Here is a 23,795-nt window from a genome sequence, read left to right on the forward strand (position 1 = left end):
AGGTCAGGAGTTCGAGACCAGCCTGGCCAACATGGATGAAACCCTGTTTCTACTAAAAATACAAAAATCAGCTGGGCGTGGTGGTGTGCACCTGTAATCCCAACTAATCAGGAGGCTGAGGCAGGAGAATCACTTGAACCCAGGAAGCGAAGGCTGCAGTGAGCCGAGATCGTACCATTGCAGTCCATCCTGGGAACAAGACTCTCTCCAAAAAAAAAAAAAAAAACAACAACAAACATAGGTTGTATAGGTTGTGGTGACACAAGTATGTGTGACTCAGGTCTCAGTTCTGCCTATTTACTGACTATATGACCTCGGGCAAGTGACTCAATGACATAATCTCATTTACTAAATTTATCAAGCCTTTGTTTCCTCACCTTTAAAATAGAGATGAGACCACCTACCTTTCAGGGTTTTGGGGAGAAATAAATAATATATGTAAAAGCAGCCAGGCGTGGTGGCTCACGCCTGTAATCCCAGCACTTTGGAAGGCCGAGGCAGGCAGATCACCTGAGGTCGTGAGTTCAAGACCAGCCTGACCAACATGGAGAAACCCCGTCTCTACTAAAAATACAAAAAATTAGCCAGGCATGGTGGCACATGCCTGTAAACCCAGCTACTCGGGAGGCTGAGGCAGGGAAATTGCTTGAACCTGGGCAGCAGAGGTTACAGCGAGCGAGATCATGCCATTGCACTCCAGCCTGGGCAACAAGAGCAAAACTCCATCTCAAAAAAAAAAAAGAAATTTATATATATATATATACACACATATATACACGTATATATATATACACATACATACACGTATATATATATACACACATATACACGTATATATATACACACATATACACGTATATATATACACACATATACACGTATATATATACACACATATACACGTATATATATATACACGTATATATATATATGGAGCATTAACTAGGGCCGGGTGCAGTGGCTCACGCCTGTAATCCCAGCACTTTGGGAGGCCGAGGTGGGCGGATCACAAGGTCAGGAGATCGATATCATCCTGGCTAACACAGTGAAACCCCGTCTCTACTAAAAATACAAAAAATTAGCCGGGCGTGGTGGCGGGCACCTACAGTCCCAGCTACTCGGGAGGCTAAGGCAGGAGAATGGCGTGAGCCCGGGAGGCAGAGCTTGCAGTGAGCCAAGACTGTGCCACTGCACTCCAGCCTGGGCAACAGAGCAAGACTCCGTCTCAAAAATAAATAAATAAATAAAGCATTAACTATAGTATCTGGCACATAGCACTCAAATGCTAGCTACTATTACAATAAGCTTAGGCTTAGAGAACTTAGGTAACCCACCTAGTAACACAAGGCAGAGTTAGAATTAAAACTCAGATCTGACTCCAAAGCAATTAAGTGCTTTTTCCCACCATCCTGAATACTCCACAACTGACACAGACAACTCCTGATCATCCCTTCTATTCGGAAAAAGTCCACAGCTCAAAGCTCCATGTCATGGGATAGTTTCAATTTCCTCTCATCAAAAACAGAAAAGATAACATTGTCAAGAGTTATTTATGAGAACCATAAACAGATTGTAACTTATTTTTCCCCTTTCTCTCAGGATGTTATTCTCTTCTAACAGAAGTCCAAATAAGCCAAAAGGTAGAAAGGGGTAGGAGAATAAACAAAAGGGTCTGTATAAGTATGCCTGGATTAGCCATAGTCATATCTAAAAGTCATGAAAAAGGAGAATCCAGAAACCAAAACAAATTTTAAAATAGCTCAAAGCATATACCCAATAGTTAATTCCCAGAAACTGACAAGGCTGAAACACCCAGCTCTTCCAGAATTTCTTAATAAGCCTCATACATAGCTGTCTGCCTGGTTTCTCACCCATGACTCACTGAAACATCATAGATAATACAAGATGACCTGATAAAAACGGAATTGATGCCTTGACTGGAAACTTCAGATTAGTAAATTCCCAGCAAGCTCCAACCCTTCCCTACCACCCACCCTCCATCAAGGATACTTAGGAAGAAAGCAAGATCCCCCACCTAGTCCCACCACAATGATCCAGATGTGGTTCCTATAGCCAACAGGCTCTAAAAGAATGTGTCTTTACAAATTCACAACCAGATTTTTTGAAAAGAAAGATCAAATTCCTAAAAACAATGCTCCTCAATTGTCCTGCCACCTTTTATAAAGAAGAGGAAATAATCTTTAATGTACTATTTTCCCTACAGCATATACTAAAGTACTCAGCTGGAAGTCAAAAGGCCATCTCTGCCTAAAGACATGCTTTGTTTTGTTGGCACAGTGATGAAAATAATTTTAATTAGTTGCAAACAGCCAAAACCCGTGAGATTTTGGATACAAATCTAAATTCTTTTAAGGAATTTAGAAATTCTGATGACCCCAGGACTCCGTTTCCCTAGATATAACAATTGGTTAGAGCTTGGCAATGGGACTTCCTCCAGCAGCGTATGAGCTCTTTAAGATGCCTAATGTGGCTGGGCGCGGTGGCTCACGCCTGTAATCCCAGCACTTTGGGAGGCCGAGGCGGGCGGATCATGAGGTCAGGAGATCAAGACCATCCTGGCTAACACGGTGAAACCCTGTCTCTACTAAAAATACAAAAAATTAGCCGGGGATGGTGGCAGGCGCCTGTGGTCCCAGCTACTCGGGAGGCTGAGGCTGAGGCAGGAACCTGGGAGGCGGAGCTTGCAGTGAGCCGAGATTGCACCACTGTACTCCAGCCTGGGCGACAGAGCAAGACTCCGTCTCGAGAAAAAAAAAAAAAAAAAAGATGCCTAATGTTCCCTAACATCTAACACACACACCACTTCTCACGTTCGTATCATCTGACCCTTGTAGGCACATGATTCTTGATCTAGATTTGGAGGAACAAGATAACAAGAGATCCAGTCCCTAATTTCCAGTTTCCAGAACCTTTACAAATACTCACCAATTGCTAAAGCCAACTGATCCTTGAGTGAGCCTTCTCTGTCAGGCCCAGCTGGAAGTCCAGAAAGCTCAGAGGAATTCAAGAAACCCTAAGTGCACGAAGAAAACAAACATGAACTGATTCTATACTATTCAAATTATCCAAAGAATAGGCAAAAATAGTCTATCTCTAAGAAAATATTGGCCAGGCGTGGTGGCTCACGCCTGTAATCCCAACACTTTGGGAAGCCGAGGCGGGTGGATCACCTGAGGTCAGGAGTTCGAGACCAGCCTGGCAAATATGGCAAAACCCCGTCTCTAACAAAATACAAAAATTAGCTGGACATGGTGGCACACGCCTGTAATCCCAGCTACTGGGGAGCCTGAGACACGAGAATCGCTTGAATCTGGGAGGCGGAGGTTGCACTGAGCTCAGATTATGCCAGTGCACTCCAGCCTGGGAAACAGAATTGAGACTCCATCTCAAAAAAAAAAAAAAAAAAAAGAAAGAAAACATTATTTAAGACAACTAAGTGTAGACAATATTTTCATTAAGGCAAGAATGTTAAAAAATTGGTAACAGTTCCATCTTTATAAACATTTTATTCTATCACTGCACCACCCCCAATTACATTCCACTCTCATCCTCCAGCCTAACTTCCTAGAATGTAATTTCCTAGAAATCAAGAACAATTATTTTCTTTTTCTTTTAAATATAGAGATGGGGTTTCCCTATGTTGCTCAGGCTGGTCTTGAACTCTTAGCTTAAGAGATCCTCCTGCTTCAGTCTCCCAAAGTGTTGGGATTACAGGCGTAAGCCACTGCACCTGGCCAAGAACAGTATTTTCCTTTTTTTGAGATGGAGTCTCACTCTGCCGCCCAGGCTGGAGTGCGGTGGCATGATTTCAGCTTACTGCAATCTCCGCCTCCCGGGTTCAAGCGATCCTCCTGCCTCAGCCTCCCGAGTAGATGGGACTACAGGCAAGCACCACCATGCCTGGCAAATTTTTATATCTTTTTTAGTGGAGACAGGGTTTCACCATGTTGGCCAGGCTGGTCTTGAACTCCTGACCTCAAGTGATCCACCTGCTTCAGCCTCCCAAAGTGCTAGGTTTACAGGTGTGAGCCACTGCGCCTGGCCAAGAACAATTTTCATAAAATCATAAAATGTTAGAGCTAGATTTGCACATTTTTGATGGGAATGCAAAATGGTACAAATCCAATGGTGTGAAGTTGTAGTATCTAATAAAACTACATATGCATTTATCCTTTGACCCTGAAATCCTATTTCTATGAATTCACCTTGATGATATACTTCCAATAATACTGCACAAGATTATTCATTGAACAATTATTTCTAATCAGAAAATTTTAAAAACAGCCTAAATGCCCAAACATAGCAGGAGATTAAACTACAGTACATCCACACAACAGAACACTATGTAGTCGGAAAAAATAAAAAGGATGACCTTCATGAATTGCTATGGAGTATTTCCAGGACATATTATTAAGTGAAAAAAGCAGATTATAAGTGTATTTGCATATTATACTACTATCTGTGCAACAAAGAACTCTTTGTATAAATATGCTTATTTTTGCAAAAAGAAATACTGAAAGGATAACCACAATCCAATGACACTGGTTATCTAAATAAAGGGATGGATAGGAATGGGGTAGAAGGGAGAGAAGCAGTAAGACTCCTCTGAGCATACTTTTTTTTTTGACAGTTTTAACTTTGAGGACTTTCTTAATGTATCTTATGTATTCAAAAATAAAATCGAACCTGGCCGGCCGGGCGCGGTGGCCCACGCCTGTAATCTCAGCACTTTGGGAGGCTGAGGGGGTGCATCACCTAAGGTCAGGAGTTCGAGACCAGCCTGGCCAACATGGTGAAACCCCATCTCTACTAAAAATACAAAAATTAGCCAGGTGTGGTGGCGGGCACCTATAATCTCAGCTCAGGAGGCTGAGGCAGGAGAATCACTTGAACCCAGGAGGCGGTGGCTATAGTGAGCTGAGATCACGCCATTGCACTCCAGCCTGGCTAATGAGAGTGAAACTCCATCTTAAAAAAAAAAAAAAAAAAATCTGGCCCAGTGCCGTGGCTCATGCCCATAATCCCAGCACTTTGGGGAGGCCAAGTCAGGCAGATCACTTGAAGCCAGGAGTTTGAGACCAGCCTGGCCAATATGGTGAAACCTCATCTCTATTAATATAAAAAAGATTTAAAAAACAAACAAAAAACCCCAAAGTGCTGGGATTACAGGCATGAGCCACTGTGCCCAGCCAAAAAAAAAAAAACACACACACATTTAAAAAATAAAATTAAAATAAAATTAAATCAACACATATTTGGGGTGAAAATAAATACTGACTACAAAGAAATATAAAACTATATTTCAAATGAGTAACATAAGCTCACAGAAGGAAAAAAAAAATCCAAATAACTAAACGGAGTCATTTGACCACCTAACTTCAATGTAAAGACAAAAAGAACTACAAATAAATCTTGAACTCCTTAGTAGTTTTGTTATTTGCAGTGGTCAGGGGTAGCAATTCTGAAACAATTTTGTATATATATTGTAACACTTAGTACATATGAGTACATAAGTAAAAACAGTAAACATATTGAAGTTGCTATGAAAAAGGAAGGATTGAACCACACGCACACAGCACATACACCTGCACTGTCTGCTCAAAGAACAAATGACATCTCAGTAGAAATCAGCACACCTGGCCAGGCGCAGTGGCTCACACCTGTAATCCCAGCACTTTGGGAGGCCAAGATGGGTGGATCACAAGGTCAGGAGTTCAAGACCAGCCTGCCCAACATGGGGAAACCCTGTCTCTACTGAAAATACAAAAATTAGCTGGGTATGGTGGCACGTGCCTGTAATCCCAGCTACTCGGGAGGCTGAGGCAGGAGAACTGCTTGAACCGGGACCCAGGAGGCAGAGGTAGCAGCGAGCCAAGATCGTGCCACTGCACTCCAGCCTGGGCTACAGAGCAACACTCTGTCTCAAAAAAAAAAAAAAAAAAAAAAGAAATCAGCACAACAAACATTCAAATCTTGGTTTCTAAAAACCATTCCCCAACTAAAAAGGACCAGGACTCCTTGAAGAAGTGGCCCATTCCACAGTTGGGGAAAGGAAAGTATGACATAAACCCAAAAGATAAGAATAAACAAAAAAGCCAAAAAGTAAGAAAATACTCAGAAAATAATAAGGACATATCAAAGGACATTACAGTCAGCTTGCATTGGTCAAATCTGCAGATAATTTGAGCATCAAAACGAATAATGAGTTATAACTTATTGTATAAAATAAGAACCCACGAGTCAATGTTAGTGCTGAATAAATCACTAAATAAAAAGGAGAAGGGAAATTTATTTCTAACAGTAGAATGACAACTATTAAAACTAACACATTTCGGCCGGGTGCGGTGGCTCACGCCTGTAATCCCAGCACTCTGGGAGGCCGAGGCAGGCAGATCACCTGAGGTCAGGAGTGCAAGACCAGCCTGACCAACATGGCAAAACTCCATTTCTACTAAAAACACAAAAAAATTAGCTGGAAGTAGTAATGCATGCCTGTAATCCTAGCTACTCAAGAGGCTGAAGCTTAAGAATTGCTCGAACCCAGGAGGTGAAGGTTGCAGTGAGCTGAGATCACAACACTGCACTCCGTCTCAAAGAAAAAAAAAATCCTAAATGTGATCACTGTCCTGTGGTTATATAAGAATGTCCTTGTTTTTATGAGATACATGCTGAAGGAATAAAGGATCCTGATGTCTGCAACATACTTACAAAAAGATTTTTTTTAAACAGTGATGATGACCGGGTGCAGTGGCTCACGCCTGTAATCCCAGCACTTTGGGAGGCCCAGGTGGGCAGACCACCTGAGGTCAGGAGTTCAAGACCAGCCTGGCCAACATGGTGAAACTCCCGTCTCTACAAAAATACAAAAAAAATTAGCCGGGCATGATGGCAGGTGCCTGTAATCCCAGCTACTTGGGAGGCTGAGGTGGAAGAATTGCTTGAACTGGGAGGGAGAGGCTGCAGTGAGCGAGATGGCACCATTGCACTCCAGCCTGGGTGACAGAGAGACTCCATCTCAAAAAAAAAAAAAAAAAAAGGGCGATGATAACATGTATATAAAAAGTGATAGGGCCAGCTGTAGTGACCCAAGCCTATAATTCCAACACTTTGGGAGGCCAAAGCAGGTGGATTTCTTGAGCCCAGAGGTTTGAGACCAGCCTGGGCAAGATGGCAAGACTGTCTCTACAAAAAACTTAAAAATGAGCCTAGCATAGTGTGTGCACATGTAGTCCCAGCTACTCAGGAGTCTGAGGTGGGAAGATCACTTGAGCCCAGGAATTTGAGGCAGCAGTGAACAATGACTGTGCCACTGCACTCCAGGCTGGGCAAGAAAGCCAGATCTGTCTCTAAAAGAAAAAAAGAAGTGATAAAGCAAATACAGCAAAATGTTAATAAAAGGCGAATCTGGAAAAAGAGTACACTGGGGCCAGGCATGGTGGCTCACGCCTGTAATCCCAGCACTTTGGGAGGCGGAGGCGGGCGAATCACTTGAGGTCAGGAGTTCAAGAACAGCCTGGCCAACAAGGTGAAACTCTGTCTTTACAAAAAATACAAATACTAGGCGTGTGTGGTGGCGGGCGCCTGTAGTCCCAGCTACTCGGGAGTCTGATGCAGAATTGCTTGAACCCGGGAGGTGGAGGTTGCAGTGAGCCAAGATTGTGCCACTGCACTCCAGCCTGACTGACAGAGCAAGACTTCATCTCAAAAAACAAAAACAAAAACAAAAACAAAAAAAAAAAGGGTACACTGGTGTTTACTGGCAAAATCAAAGCTAAAATTTCTAGTTCAAGTGACTTACCTACTCAATACAATTAAAAAAAAAATCTCAACATTGTTTTCCATATGACTATGTAATGCCAATAATAATTAACATTTACCAAGACATCTCAAGAGAAGGATGAAGATAAAAAAAGTTGGTAATAAACTCAAAAAAATTACTGTGAGTGGTTGGTTCATTTTTGCCTTGGCAATAAGGCTGAGTCAAAGGCAGAATGACATAATTCCTTTCCTTGATCCCTCTATGGATAAGAATATGCTTATTTTCCTAAACCATGTCTTTTCCAATCTCTCTCTTTTTTTTCTGAGACGGAGTTTTGCTCTTATTGCCCAGGGGGGAGTACAACGGCTCACTGCAACCTCTACCTCCCGGGTTCAAGCGATTCTCCTGCTTCGACTTCCCAAGTAGCTGGGATTACAGGCAAGCGCCACCACGCCCAGCTAATTTTGTATTTTTAGTAGAGACGGGTTTCTCCATGTTGGTCAGGCTGGTCTTGAACTCTCGACTTCAGGTGATCTGCCTGCCTCAGCCTCCCAAAGTGCTGGGATTACAGGGGTGAGCCACCACACCTGGCTCCAATCTCTTTATTTAGAAATTCTTTCCTAAGACCATTCGAAATTTCTGAACACAAAGCCTCAAATGGCTTCACTTGATCTGGCTAACTCCATTTCACTGGCATGCATGCATTCAATCATTCATTCATTCATCTGACAAAGATTTATTGAGCTCCAAATAAGTAGTGGGCCCAATTCTCTTTCACCAGAGATACAACAGTGAAAAGACAAATTCCCTGCCTCATAAAGCTTACATTCTGCTGGGGAAGATAGACAACACACAGATAAATTAAAATGTAATATATAAGCACCATAATAAAAAATTTTAAATGCAGCATGACAAGGGGATATAGCAACGGGGGAAGGGTAATTCTATGCAAAGAGATAGCATTTAAGCAGAGATGTGAAGTAACGGAATGAGACATGAGAATGTCTACAATAGGAACAGCAAAAGACCCAATGAGGACAGCAAATTCAACACACTGGAGACAAACCCCAAACTTACTTTACTGTATGTAGAGGGTTGATCCTTTAGGGTCTGACAATGCATCATGGTTCCAAGGGCTACTTGCTGGACCAACAGTTGAAATTTTAAATTTCTAGAAACAAAATCTGTCTCACAGTTTACCTGTGGGAACAAATTGATATAGCTGTATAAGCTGTTTAATGATAATTTCCAAAAGTGCCTTAAGGCTGGAGAGTAAATCAAGATACTGATAGAACAAGCTACAGACTCAACGGAAAAAAAATGACTCCAAAATTTTAAAGCTACGCTTCCTCTCCTAGCCTGGAACAGAATGAAGTGATTCATGTTGGGCCAGTGAGTTAGCAATAGCCTGTATATTCAGAAGATGGTTCAATAATGTCCTGAAGGACTCACCACAAGTTCACCACTTACCTATGTCTGCACACCATCATCACCTCATTCTCCAGCCATCCCAACTCCAAACCACTTATGCTATTATCTTGTTTATCCCCATCTCTCACTCTAAACTAATCCACATCTGACTCTTCACCAATTATGGCCCCCAAACCTCCTCTAAAATACCTACTCTCTATTCAGCAACAATTAATATCATTAACTTGTAATCTAACTGTTCCAGGAAACAATCAGTGACAAGGTGTAAGCCTGCACCAGACTCACATTCAGGAGTAATATTCTAGACTGCCAGGCCATTTCTCATCAACATACCAGTACATTTCTATACTTAAACGAATTTGTAACTAATACCCAGGGTTTCATGAGTTTAACTTCAACTACCTTTATGGTTCTTAAACAGATCTCTTGTTCAAGAACAGGCCCCTTTAGGGCCTACTACAAGCTTTACACCCAAGGGACAGCTGTTCTTGGTATCTGGAATTTCCAACAACTCACCTCTACTAATACAGTTGTGTTTCCTTCCTGCAACAGCCCAATCAGGCCTTCTTTGGTCTTCCTCCCTTGGAGCTTGGCAGCTTTGCTCCAGCCCTCCTTCTGGGCCTCCTTGTGGAGCCAGATCTCTGCCTGTAAATTGAGAGGAAAAAGAGCAGACAACAAAGTCACAGAATTTAGAACTAAATGTACTTCTCAGATATACTCAGGCTTCCTGATTCTCTAAATTCTCTAACAGAAACTAAAGTAATCTATCACTTACTGGCAGTCTACCACTAAATGCCAAATACCAGGTATTATTATAACTGGTGCCTTGGATGAATCTAATCTTCACAACAACCCTATGCGGCACACAGTTGTATTTTCTTTATACAGTTATGCACCACATAACGATATTTCGGACAATGACGGACTGCATATATGATGACAGTCCCTAAGATTATAATGGAGCTGAAAAATTCCTATTGTCTAGTGACACGGTAGTCCTCCTAACACTGTAGGGCAACATATTACCTACATGTTTGTGGCAATGCTAGTGTAAAGAAAACGTCTGTGCTGCCAGTCCTATCAAAGTATAGCACATACAATTACATATAGTACATGATACTTGAAACAATGATGAATAACTATGTTACTGGCTTATGTATTTACTATAATACATATACTTTATTGTTATTTTAGAGTGTACTCCAACTTATAAACTACTCCGGTGGCTGAATCTCTTGAACCCGGGAGGCGGAGGTTGCAATGAACCAAGATCAATCGCGCCACTGCACTCCAGCCTGGGTGACAAAGTGAGACTCCGTCTCAAAAAAATAAAAAATAAAAAAATTTAACAGTAAAACAGCTTCAGGCAGGTCCTTCAAGAGGTATTCCAGAAAAAAACATTGTTATCATAGGAGATGACAGGTCCATGTCCGTTACTGCCCCTGAAGACCTTCCAGCAGGACAAGATGTGAAAGTGGAACACAGTGTTAATGATGATGCCACTCCTGTGTAGGCCTAGGCTAATGTATGTGTTTGTGTCTCCATTTTTAACAAAACAATTTTTTAAGTTAAAAAAAGTTTTGGCCAGGCGCGGTGGCTCACGCCTGTAATCCCGGCACTTTGGGAGGCTGAGGTGGGCGGATCACAAGGTCAGGAGATCGAGACCATCCTGGCTAACAGGGTGAAACCTTGTCTCTACTAAAAATACAAAAAAATAGCCGGGCGTGGTGGCGGGCACCTGTAGTCCCAGCTACTCAGGAGGCTAAGGCAGGAGAATGGTGTGAACCTGGGAGGTGGAGCTTGCAGTGAGCCAAGATTGTGCCACTGCAGTCCAGCCTGGGGGACAGAGCAAGACTCTGTCTCACAAAAAAAAAAAAAAAAAAAAAAGATATTTCAATAAAAAAAGTTTAATTTTTTTTTTTTTTGAGACAGAGTTTCACTCTTGTTGCCCAGGCTGGAGTGCAATGGCATGATCTCGGCTCACCACAACCTCCGCCTTCTGGGTTCAAGAGACTATCCTACCTCAGCCTCCCGAGTAGCTGGGATTACAGGCCCTTGCCACCACGCCTGGCTAATTTTTTTTTTTTTTTTTAGTAGAGACGAGGTTTCTCCGTGTTGGTCAGGCTAGTCTCGAACTCGCAACCTCAGGTGATCCGCTTGCCTCAGCCTCCCAAAGTTCTGAGATTACAGGCATGAGCCACCACGCCCAGCCAAAAAAAGTTTAAAACTTTAAAAACAGAAAAAAGCTCATAGAAAAAGTGCATAAAAAAAAATATTTTGGTACAGCTGTACAATATGTGTTTTATGCTGTTATTACAAAAGAGTCCAAAAGTTTAAAACATGTTAAAAGTTTATAAAATAAAAATGTTACATTAAACTAAGGTTAACTTATTATCACAGAAAAAAATTTCTTATAAATGTAATGTAGCCTATGTGTACTGTGTTTTAACGTCTACTATAGTGCACCGTAGTGTCCTAAGGCAGGCCTTCATATTCACTCACCACTCACTGACTCACCCAGAGCAACTTCCAGTCCTGCAAGCTCCATACATAGTAAGTTCCCTATGGAGATGTATCGTTTTTTATCTTTTATGCCTATTTACTGTACTTTTTCTATGTTTAGATACACAATACTTACCACTGTGTTACAACTGCCTACAGTATTCAGTCCAGAAACATTCTGTAACGGTTTGTAGCCTGGAGCAGCTGGCAATTCCATATAGCCCAGGTTGTAGTACAATATACCATCTAGGTTTGTGTAGGTACTCTATGATGTGCATAAGCCAAAATCTCCTAACGACGCCATTTCTCAGAATGTATCTTCCTAGCTAAGAGACGCATGACCGTACAGACAAAAACTATACAACTCTGAAAGATTAAGATATCTAAAGTCAGCCGGGCGCGGTGGCTCACTCCTGTAATCCCATCACTCTGGGAAGCCGAGGCGGGCGGATCACCTGAGGCCAGGAGTTCGAGACCAGCCTGGCCAACACGGCGAAACCCCATCTCTACTAAAAATACAAAAAAAAATAAAAAATAAAAAATAAAATAGCCGGGTGTGGTGGCGCACGCCTGTAATCCCAACTACTCAGGAAGCTGAGGCAGGAGAATCGCTTGAACCCGGGAGGCGGAGGTTGCAGTGAGTCAACATCGTGCCATTGCACGCCGGCCTGGGCCACAGAGCAAGACTCCGTCTGAAAAAAAAAAAAAAAAAAAAAGTCTAAAGTCAGACAGCGTGGGGGCCCCACAATTTGACTCCTGAACAATCTGACTCCAAAGCTCACACAAACCCTTTCAGCTCCAGGCAACAAGAAACACCATTAACAGTCTGGTTTGTTAATCCTGGGATACTCAACTGCTTCCAAATAAGACAAAGTCAAGGCCAAGGTTGTCATTTAAGCCAGATTTCCACTTAGGGCTGTGCCATTATGGTCACTGAAGAGCAGTCTAACTTTATGCTCCCCAGCGTGACCGCCCCAAGAGTCTGAGGTCGAGCTCTAGTACTCCGCCCTGCACCCCTCCACACACACACACCTGTTTGAGGTCCCCGCCACAAGTCTCCAGAGCTTTCTTGCAATTTACAAAGGAGTAGCCTGTTTTCCGCCGCAGCTTCATGAGGAGCTCCTTGCTGGAGGCCGAGGCAGACAGACGGGGCCCAGCATGAAATGTGTGCCTTGGCTGGGGCGACTGACGCAGAAGAGACCCAGCCTAGATGGGATAAGAAAGGGATGAGGAGCAGGAAGCAGCAAACTCCAGAGGGTGGAGGGTACACAGGCAGGGAAGCGACCTTAGGGAGCGGACAGTGTGCAAAGGGGGGTGCACCGGGGCTGGACTGGGCAGAGGCAATGCTGTCGGGGAAGGTGAGATGGAGTCAAACGAGGTTGGGAGGAAGGGAAAGGTACAGGCGCACAGGAGAGCTGCAGGGACAGCAGGTCGGTACCAGCACCAGGACTTCTCACCGGGTGGCTCCCGGTCCGCGCGACCAGGAACACGCGCAGCGACCGCAGCAGCGACATCTCCCTGGCCGCGATAAACTCCCTCTCGCGGGTGCACTGGTGAGGCAACAAACCTACGGCGCGGCGGAAGGGCCAGAATTCTCCAGCGGAACGCACTAAACGAGTATGGTGCCACCTGCTGGTCGGAGGAACACAGTCCTCGCCTCTACTTGATTTCTTGAGACGACACATTTCATACAGGAATTACCCCCAACATCCCACCCCAGGTAAAATAACAGAAACCAAGAAATAAAGGTGTCACAAAACAACAACACAAGAAATGTGGGTAACATTTTATGTTTATTTTCAATGCGCATTTATATTCATTATCCATTTATGACTCACAACAAACTTGTGTGGTTGGTGAATGGGTTTGAGAATTTGTCCAAGGTCACCTAGGAAGGCAGGGGTGGAATCCATTTAACAAAGCGAGTAAATATTTATTGAATTAGCACAATATCTGTTGAACACCTGTTGTGTGCCAGGAACTGTGTTAGGCTTCAGGGGTTTAGACAGGAGTAAACCACAGCCCTACCCTCCAAGGTAATTTAATGGTGAGAAAATTAGAATCACAAATGTCCATGCAAGACAAATTAAGGTCCCATAAGATGAACAAATAGTTAAAGGGTCTCAGGGAGAAAGAAATCACATTCAAACAAGAGGCTCAGGAAAGAGGCAAAGAATAATGAAGATTTTGACAGGTGGCAATAGCCTTTCAGGCAGATGATTATCATAAAGAGTGTGAAAGAAGTCAGAAAACTTTAGTGTGGTTTTAGAGAACAAAGAGTACATCTTTTGTAATTTGGCCAGAGGTCCAATACACGTAGCAAAGGAGTAGGAAATGCAATAGGAAGGTAATTTGGGATCACATGGACACAGACTAAGTACCAAGCAGAGGAGCTTGTTCTTGCTTCTACAGGCAGTGAAAGCTAATCAGAGCTAATTTTGGAAGATCACAAGAGTTTGCGGAATGGACTGAAGGAGAAAGCATGGAAGCAGGGAGTCCAGAGAAGGTGACTGTGCCTAAGCAGTAAGTAAAGAGAGCCCCAACCAGAAGTACCAATGTGGGAAGAGAAAAGAGGTGAAGGCAAAACACATTAGGAACTGTGTTAGGCTTCAGGGGGTTAGAGATTAGGAAGGAAGGACTGATGAAGCTAAAGAAAAATCAAAGATGAAAAGAACGTAGTACTAAGTACAGTATTCTTCTGCACACAATGATGTTCTGTGATCAAGGCTCTAACTCTGGAAAGCATGAAGAAACTACAGTCCAAAGGACAGCTCTGCAGCCTTAGCTTCAGAGCTAGGAGGACTTGACTCAGTTAGAGCCATGGTTCCACTAGACTCTATCTCTAAAAAGCAGGAAATGGGTGGTTTGAGGCTTCTTCCTTCTCAGCTCCTGAGTAAAAGTTGAGTTCTTGCACAATAGATTTTTAAGGCTTAATTCTTTCTTTAAAAAAAAAAAAAATCCTAGGCTAGCGCAGTGGGCCATGCCTGTAATCCCAGCACTTTGGGAGGCAAGGTGGGTGGATCACTTGAGCCCAGGAGTTTGAGACCACCCTGGGCAACATGGTGAAACCCTGTCTCTACTGAAAATACAAAAATTAGCCGGGTGTGGTGGCGCATGCCTCTAGTCCCAGCTACTTGGGGAGCTGAGGCAGGAAGATCATCTGGGCCTTCGGAGGTTGAGGCTGCAGTGAGCTGTGATCACACCACTGCACTCCAGCCTGGATGACAGAGTGAGACCCGGTCTCAAAAAAAAAAAGAAAAAAAAAATCCCACAGAATTTTTTTAAAGTCCATTCTGTGTAAACAGCAACAGGAATGGAAGTGATCAGTGACAGTCTGTCTACAATCACTGCTCTCACATCCCATATATCTCCCTTACCCCCTAAAAATCCTGGATACCTTACCATCCTCCTCCTCTGAGAACAGGAGCCAGGAACCTCCTTGGTGTTCTAACACTAGTGCTGCCAGAGCTCTGGGATTCTTTGTAAGCAGGCACCTCACTGCACCTGCCCAAGAGTATCTGGGGTAACAAAGAGGGAAGGAGGAAAGTGAGAGAGGCCAGGGAAATCCATCCTTTTTGGTCCTCATGTTTGTGGCTCTGGAAATATGGTTTTTGAGATACACAGTTCCTTCATTAGAGCAAGAGATTGAGAAGAACAGCAAGGGTGATGTCAAGCAGGTCTTGGTTCCCTGTGCCTGGCCCTATAGATGTTGACATTTTCATCCTCATCCCGCTGAGCCAGCTCCAGTTGGAAATGCTGGGGCAGGAGGTGCTGAAAGAAGCTCTCTGTCCCGTGCTCCTTTCTCATCTTGGAGGCCAGATAGATGGTGCCATGGGGCCTGCACAGGTGTTGGAGGGTCCCCAGCAGCAGAGGGAAGGTGGGTTCCAGGTACACGATATCAGCCCCCAGCACCAGGTCATAGTTTGCAGGGAAGACATGATGGTCAATCCCCCAGGACAAGGCACGCACCTGGGCCTGGCCTCCAGCTGGCACATTGGCCTGGACGTTGCCCTGGATCTGTTCTAAGGCCAGGGGCAGGTCAGTGATGGTAACATCCCCCCCTGAGAGAGAGGAAGGAGGAAAAATGCAAGTCAGAGGGACCAACCAAGGGTTCTTGGCTCCTGCCTGGAAGGTCCAGAGACCTCAGAGCATAGAGGACAATGTCTTGACAGCCCAGAGCCCACACTGGCTTTTAGTTGCCTCAACCTCCATTTCACCCACTGCTATTCTCATTACTCTACATTCTACAACATCAACATTCTCTCTGAGCTAATCTTCAACCTCTCTGGCCAACACACAACAATCAGATGTCAGCAGAAGCCTGGGCAGGACTAAGCAGGAGATGGGCTCTGTACCAACCCCCACTGACACAAGCTCGCCTTAAGGGTCTGGAAGGCTTCCCAGAAAATGTGACCTCAGCTGAGCCCTAAAGGACAAGTGGGAGTTAGTCAGGTGGAGCTTTCCAAGAAGAGAACAGTGAGTACAAAGGCCTGGGAGTGAAAGAGCATGGCATATTCAGGAAAGGCTGGATCTTAGAGGATGTGGAAGGGGGATAAAAGTGTCAAGACATGAGACAAAGGGAAAGTGATTATGACATGCTAAGGAGATTCAGGTTTGATACTGAGGGCAGTAGGCTTTAAGGGCAGAAACAGGGGTGAAGATGGTCAGATTAGCATCTCAGAAACCTTCATTCATGCAGTAGATATAATTTGGAGAACCTTCTAAGTGCTGGGTATATAAGGTGAGCAAGACAAAAACACAGCTTTCTTTGTTTCATTCTAGAGGTAGAGACACACTAGGTACTGCATCATAATCATGATGACTATGATAGAAAAAGAAGCAAGTACTAGGAATCCATTCATTCATTCATATTTATTATGTGCCTATATGCCAAGTGCTGAGAACATAATGATGAACTAAGAAGAATCCCCCCTCACAGAGCTTATGGTCCAGTGGCAAGAAACAGATGATAACAACAAACAAAATAAATAAAATAAAATACACTGTACATCAGATGGTAATATATGCCATGGTGAAGCCCCAAGCAGGGAAGGGGGATAAGAATTGCTTGAGGGATGGGGAGAAATGCAAGTTAGAGGGACCAACCAAGGGTTCTCGGCTCCTACCTGGAAGGTCCAGAGACCTCAGGGCATAGAGGACAAAGTCTTGGCAGCCTGAATGTAATTTTAAATTGAGTGGCTGGAGAATGAAATTTTAAATTGAGTGGTCAGACCAGCCTGACCAAAATGGTGAAACTCTGTATCTACTAAAAATACAAAAAAATTAGCTGGGTGTGGTGGCGGGCACCTGTAATCCCAGCTACTCGGGAGGCTGAGGCAGGAGAATCACTTGAACCTGGGAGGCGAAGGTTGCAATGAGCCGAGATCGTGCCATTGCACTCCGACCTGGGCAACAAGTGCAAGACTCTGTCTCAAAAAAAGAAGAATGGCACACGCTGGCATGCTTTAGGAGGAGCATGCTGGCTGCTATGATGAGAAGAGTACAGGAGGGCAAGGTCAGAAGCTAGGAGACCAGTTAGGAGGTGATGGCAATGATTCAGGTGAGAGATGATGATGGTTTAAACCAGGGCAGTAGCAATGGCTAAGAAATGGTCAGATCCTGAATATATTTTGAAGGTAGAGTCAACAGGATTTGCCAATAGATTGGATATAAAATATGAGAGAGAGAGAGAAAAGCTTGGGATGGGCCAGGCACAGTGGTTCACGCCTGTAATCCCTTTGGATCACACTTTGGGAGGCCAATGTGGGATGACTGCTTGAGTCCTGGAGTTTGAGACCAGTCTGGGCAACATAGCAAAACCTCATCTCTATAAAAAATACAAAAATTAGCTGGTGTGGTGGCACATCCTGTAGTCCCAGCTACTCGGGAGGCTGAGGTCAGAGGATTGCTTGATCCTCGGGAGGTTGAAAGTTCAGGGCTTTAGTGAGCCATGATTGTGCTACTTTCACTCCAGCCTGGGCAACAGAGTGAGAACCTGTCTCAAAAAAAAAAAAAAAAAAAAAAAGCTCAGGATGGTTTCTGGGTGTTTGGCCTGACCAACTAGAAGACCAAATTGCCACTCATTTAGATGAGAAAGGTTGCAGGAGGCACAATTTGGACAGGAAGATCATGAGTTCATTTTCTGAGCACGTTAAGTTTGACATGGACATCTATATCACATCAGACAACCACGTGAAGATACTGAGTAGGCACTAGGTTATGCAAGCAAGTCTGGAGATAGAAATGGGATAGTCTTAGAGTCATGACCACCAACGCGGCATTTTTTTTTTTTTTTTTTTTTTTGAGATGGAGTCTCGCACTTGTTGCCCAGGCTGGAGGGCAATGGCACGATCTCGGCTCATTGCAACCTCCGCCTCCCGGGTTTAAGCGATTCTCCTGCCTCAGCCTCTCAAGTAGCTGGGATTACAGGCGCCCGGCTAATTTTGTATTTTTAGTAGAGATGGGGTTTCACCATGTTGGTCAGGCTAGTCTCGAACTCCTGACCTCAGGTGATCCACCCACCTTAGCCTCCCAAAGTGCTCGGATTACAGGCGTGAGCCACCGCGTCCGGCTTCAACAGGACATTTAAAGACATGAGGTGATGGGCTGCTCAGGAGTGAGGTAGACAAGAAAAGGAGGGGATCAAAGGACTGCCCCTGAGCCCTGGGGCACTCACATTTTCAGTTGTGAAGATGAAAAAGAACCAACAAGAGAGCATGGAAAAAGGAGTTCCTGCCGGTAAGCAGAAACCAGAAGTGTGGTCCCCTGGAAACCAAAGGAATTGTTCCAAGGAGGAGGGAGTGTCAGCATCAAATGCAAAGTTATCAAAGGTAGGCTGATAACTGACTCCTGCATTTAACAACCTGGAGTTGGAAATGAAGTTCACGACCTTAACTAGAACAATTGGATTGAAGGAAAGAATAGGAGGAGAGGAACTAGACACTGAATGTTAACTCTTTTAAGTTTTGTTTTAAAGTGGAGCATAGAAATGGAGTGATAGCTGGAGGGAGATGTAGGATCAAGAGTTTTTTTCTGAAATAGGAGAAATCATAGCATATTTATATGCATTTTATATTCCGTATATTACTATATATGGAATGATCCAAAGAAAAGGAGAAACTAAGAATGCAGGAGAGATGGGGGTGGGTGTTGCTGGAACAATGTCTTTGAGTAGGCAGAAAGATTTGGGGTCTTGTGACAAGTTGGGGGCTTGACCTTAGCTAGCACAGTGTGTTCATCCACGGTAACAGGAGAGAAGGCACTGCACACAGATGCAGATGCAGTTACATAAGTAGATGTTGTGATAGAAATATGTGCACATTTTCTGAGAAAACAGAAGCAATCATTAGAGATAAGAAACAGCCCAGGCGCGGTGGCTCACATTTGTAATCCCAGCACCTTGGGAGGCCAAGGCAGGTGGATCACCTGAGGTCAGGAGTTTGTGACCAGCCTGGCCAACATGGTGAAACCCCATCTCTACTAAAAATACAAAAATTAGCCAGGCATGGTGGTGCGTGCCTGTAATCCCAGCTACTTGGGAGGCTGAGACAGGAGAATCGCTTGAACCTGGGAAGCAGAGGTTGCAGTGAACCAAGGTCACACTACTGCAGTCCAGCCTGGGCAACAGAGTGAGACTCCATCTCAAAAAATAAAATAAAATAAAATAAAATAAAATAAAATAAAATAAAATAAAATAAAATAAAGAGATAGGAAACAAAGTCATCAGGTGAGGGTGAAGATGGCAGAAGAGGCATGTGGAGGTTTGAGGAATAAGAAGGTAAGAAACAGTTGTTCAGGAGAGTGGCAGAAAAAGTGGACAAGAGAATGCCAGGCTAGCTGGGAAGCACTTAGGACCCACCTAAGGCCAATGGTAACAAAGTTAAAATTAGCCCAGTTAGCACAGTTGTGTATGTACTGGGAGGGTCTAAGTTAGCCTAGGAGTGGGAGTGCCAAGGAGGCCTTCCCTTCGAAGTGATGTTTGAGCTGAGGAAGGAGGGATGCATATGCATTAAGCAGATGGTAAAAAGTTTCAGACAGAAAGTAAGCCTGAGTGAAGTCCCCAAGGAAGGGAACATCAGAGTAGGTTTGAGGAACTGATGGACAGGCAATAGGCAGCCCAAGAAAAACAAGAGAGAAAGAGGCACAGAAAGAGGGAGGCAGGACCTTGGGGGCCATGTCATAGGTGTTGGTTCTATCCTGAAAGCAACAAGAGGCCACTGAAAGATTTGGGGTGAGAATACATGATTACAGTTTTATTTTGAAAAGATCACTCTGACCACTAGGTGGAAGGGCAGAGGTCTAGGTGAGGACAAGGAGTCAAAGCAGGAAGACAAGAGTGGCTGCTGTAGTAGTCCAGGCAAGTGATCGTGGTGGTTTGGACTGGGGAGCTGTCAGTGGAGATGGAAAAACATGAGAAGATTTAAGAGATTTTTAGGAGATAAACTGAATAATGGACATGTGGGTGAGAAAGAGGGTCGTGTCAAAGGTGATGTCTAGGTTTCCCACTGGGTGCACAGTGATCTGATTCACTGAGATAGGGAAGTCTGAGGGAGAAATGTGTTTGGTGGAGGAAGGTCACAAGATCTAGTTGGGTATGTCACACTTCCCCAGAAGAAGCTTGAAGGCCCTTGTGAAAATCCAGGCAAGAGATGCCAGTGGCCTGAACTAGAGATGATGAAAAGATAACACTTCCCCAGACAACTGGAAGTTGTGGCCAGATCACTTGAGGCCAGGAGTTCACGACCAGCCTGGCCAACATGGCAAAACTCCGTCTCTACTAAAAATACAAAAATTAGCGAGGCATGGTGGCACACATCTGTAATCCCAGCTACTCGGGAGGCTGAGGCAGGAGAATCGCTTGAACCCAGGAGGCGGATGTTGCGGTGAGCCGAGATCATGCCACTGCATTGCAGCTTGGGTGACAGAGTGAGACTCTGTCTCAAAAAGGAAAAAAAAAAAAAAGAACATTTAACTTATAGGACTGGGTGATTGCTGGAATGTGAGGGGAGAAAGTGAGGGACAAGATGACATCCAGCTTTCTGACTTGACAGCTAAATCGGAGGCAAAGAAGGAGAAGCCAGTCTGGGAGCAAGTGAAGCTAGGTGTTCCCATCCATGCCGCATGCCTTTTCTCCCCTTTTTAGCATAACTGCCTGCATCCACCCATGCTTCATGCAAAAACTGCTGTTGGCACCCTCCACTGTTTCTTTCTTTTTTTTTTTTGAGATGGAGTATCACTCTTGTTGCTCAGGCTGGAGTGCAACGGTGCAATCTTGGCTCACTGCAACCTCCGCCTCCCGGGTTCAAGCAATTCTCCTGTCTCAGCCTCCCAAGTAGCTGGGATTACAGGCATGCACCACCACACCCAGCTAATGTTGATTTCTAGTAGAGATGGGGTTTCTCCATGTTGGTCAGGCTGGTCTCAAACTCCTGACCTCAGGTAATCCGCCTGCCTCGGCCTCCCAAAGTGCTGGGATTATAGGCATGAGCCACCGAGCCCGGCCGGCACCCTCCAGTGTTTCTGAGCCTGCTGTGTTCACACTGTTCACCTCCTCCTCACCTGACAGAGCTTCCCTTGATGGATTCCCAGGGAGTCATGGTAGACATGGATAGAGCATGTCCACAGGCTCCACACATACCTCGCCAGAGTTCTTGTTCTATGACATCGTCCTCTGTCTCCCTCACTAGACCATAAGCTCCTTGGGGAGAGAAAATCTGTCTTATTTATTGTTGAATCCCCAATACCTAGCATGATTCTTGGTACATAGGGGACTTGAAATACATTTTGGTTGAATGAATAGAAGAATGAATGCCTGCCTCTGGGAAGATTTCCCTTTTTTTATTTTTGAGACAGAGTTTCACTCTTGTTGCCCAGGCTGGAGTGCAATGGTGCGATCTCAGTTCAGTGCAACCTTCACCTCCCGGGTTCAAGCGATTCTCCTGTCTCAGCCTCCCAAGTAGCTGGGATTACAGGCCTAAGCCATCATGCTCAGCTAATTTTGTATTTTTAGTAGAGACGGGGTTTCACCATGTTGGTCAGGCTGGTCTCAAACTCCTGACCTCAGGTGATCCACCCACCTTGGCCTCCCAAAGGGCTGGGATTACAGGCGTGAGCCACCGCGCCTGGCTAGGCTTCCCTTAATATGACCTAGTTCTGTCCCTATGAACAAAGACATGTTAATTTACATTCCTAGGGAGATGATATTGTAAGAATTTTTAAACAAGTGCTTTCAGTTTGAGGTTTTGTCTGCCCATTAGATTATAATTTGTGAAACTGTTTCCTCTGTAGTTTTTGGTTCTTGACAAAAGAGAAGCAAATTTTTCCTTACCTTTTCCTTTTCCAAGTCTGCAGTGTCTAATTCCTACCCCTGCTTCCTACAAAACACATCCTAACCCTTGGAAACTCATAAGCTTGTTTCTCTTAGCAATAAAAACCTAAGGAATCTGAAACATATTCATAATAAAGTTATAAAGCACTCACGACGTTTAATGTCTGCAAGTCTCCCTACAGAGTACCCCCATATGTGCATCTTGACAGAAGACCATGTCCAAAGCCAAGGCGCTTTTAAGTGACAGCATTCTCCATAAAATCACGAAGAGTAACACAAGGCTGGGTGTCGTGGCTCACGCCTGTAATCCCAGGCGCCTCGCGAGGCAGATGGATCACCTAAGGTCAGGAGTTCAAGACCAGCCTGGCCAACATGGTGAAACTCGTCTTCTACTGAAAATACAAAAAGTAGCCGGGTATGGTAGCACAAGCCTGTAATTCCAGCTACTTCGGAGGCTGAGGCATGAGAATTGCTTGAACCCGGGAGGTGGCGGTTGCAGTTAGTGGGGATAGCAGCCACTGCACTCCAGCCTGGGCCACAGAGTGAGACTCCGTCTCAAAAAAATAAAAAAATAAAGAGCAACACGATAGAAACAACTCCTTCTTATAGGCCTGCCTGAGTTTTATTTCCTGCCCTCCCCAATCACCCACCCTAGGTGCTTTGACAGGCAATTCGCGCTGTCTGGCACCCAGAAGCAGACGCCAAAATAAAAACAAAAACAAATTTTAAAAAAAAATTGTTAAAAAGAAGGGGTTGGACTGGGCCCAAAGTTCTCCCCTCTCCCCCAAAGATCCACGAAGTGACCATTTCTCCGCGCCCCTGGGTCCCCACTCTCTCCCGTAAAAAGCCAGCTCACGCACCCTGCAGCGCTGCCAAGATCCCCACGATGCCTGTCCCCGCACCCAGTTCGATCACCTTCTTGCCTCGGAAATCCACATTTTGACTCTCGAAATAATTGCACAGGCTCAGGGCCTACGGGAGAAAAGACAGAGAAAAAGACAGTCGTGAGGATGGCTCCATATGGGAGAGGCGGAGTCCGGGATCTGGACCTCCCACGGACCCTCACCCGGCGCAGCCCATTCCTCACCGCGTCCCACACGTGCGCCGCCACCCCGAGGCGGGACCCAAAGTTCTGCGTGATGGTCAGCACATGCCCACAGAAACAGAACTGGCTCTTCTCCGAGTAAGAGTCTGCAAAGAGCCCGACCTCCCGCGGGAACACCGATTCCGACTCAGATTCGGGATCTGGGCCGCGGTCCGCCATCCGGCCCGCCAAGGGAGTGCCCGGGCACCGCGGCCGGCGCTCAGATCCCGGATCCGGAGCGGGGTAGAGGCTGGGGGCCGCGAGCCGTCGTGGTGTCCCTGTGGCACGAGCCCCGCCTCCCTGAGTTTGCCCTCCTTCCTCCAGTTCGATTTCCTGGAGGTGGAATGAGGAGCTGCCCCTCCCGCCCCGGCCCCGAGCGCACACTCGACGAAACCCACACGGGACCACAAGAGTCAGACCGGGCGGACTGGCCCGAGACCAGGAGTAAGAGGAGGGGAGCGAGGACTGATGCCACTGTAGAAGGCGAGGTCTCTAGACCCCTCTCACCTGTGGGGTGCACAGATGCCTGCAACCAGGATGGTAACCCAGACCAGGCAGAAGCAAGCTAAGAGAAAACTTTGGGTCCCTGGGCCTGGCCTCGCCCTCCCAGTTGGAGGCTAACGGTGCGGAGGTTCCCTCCAGCACTCGCTCCTTACAGCCCTCCCCACCTA

General features: G+C 45.2%; 2 protein-coding genes across 5 annotated transcripts in view; both read right to left on the reverse strand.

Moving 5' to 3' along the window:
- TSFM (Ts translation elongation factor, mitochondrial) overlaps positions 1-22,966 on the reverse strand; it is a 31,526-nt gene extending 8,560 nt beyond the window's left edge. For 2 of the 4 annotated variants that reach the window (XM_055359248.2, XM_004053468.5), the window contains exons 1-5: positions 13,171-13,486; positions 12,746-12,919; positions 9,728-9,856; positions 8,858-8,980; positions 2,947-3,034 (exon numbers count right to left, since the gene is read on the reverse strand). In XM_055359248.2, coding sequence (XP_055215223.1) covers positions 2,947-3,034; positions 8,858-8,980; positions 9,728-9,856; positions 12,746-12,919; positions 13,171-13,398 — 742 coding nt within the window. In that variant the 5' untranslated portion in view covers positions 13,399-13,486. Of the gene's footprint in view, positions 1-2,946; positions 3,035-8,857; positions 8,981-9,727; positions 9,857-12,745; positions 12,920-13,170; positions 13,487-22,900 lie in introns of those variants that run through there. The other 2 variants (XM_063694602.1, XM_055359249.2) reach the window with 2 other exon arrangements.
- EEF1AKMT3 (EEF1A lysine methyltransferase 3) lies at positions 13,488-23,504 on the reverse strand. Its single transcript, XM_004053463.5, has 3 exons — positions 23,128-23,504; positions 22,901-23,012; positions 13,488-15,774 (listed from the first exon to the last, which is right to left on the reverse strand). The coding sequence occupies exons 1-3, from the start codon at positions 23,302-23,304 to the stop codon at positions 15,383-15,385; spliced, it is 681 nt and encodes a 226-aa protein (XP_004053511.1). The 5' UTR covers positions 23,305-23,504; the 3' UTR covers positions 13,488-15,382.
- Between the last annotated feature and the right edge of the window lie 291 nt (positions 23,505-23,795).

The sequence above is a fragment of the Gorilla gorilla genome, chromosome 10, assembly GCF_029281585.2.
Source record: "Gorilla gorilla gorilla isolate KB3781 chromosome 10, NHGRI_mGorGor1-v2.1_pri, whole genome shotgun sequence".
NCBI classification, from domain to species: domain Eukaryota; kingdom Metazoa; phylum Chordata; class Mammalia; order Primates; family Hominidae; genus Gorilla; species Gorilla gorilla.

Excerpts from the sequence above, each read along its gene's own strand:
- EEF1AKMT3 (XM_004053463.5), bottom strand. The coding sequence starts at position 23,304 with ATGGCGGACCGCGGCCCAGATCCCGAATCTGAGTCGGAATCGGTGTTC. Across the intron at positions 23,013-23,127 it reads CGGCGCACGTGTGGGACGCG|GCCCTGAGCCTGTGCAATTA; the intron begins GTGAGGAATGGG and ends TTTCTCCCGTAG. Across the intron at positions 15,775-22,900 it reads GATCTTGGCAGCGCTGCAGG|GGGGGGATGTTACCATCACT; the intron begins GTGCGTGAGCTG and ends CCTCTCTCTCAG.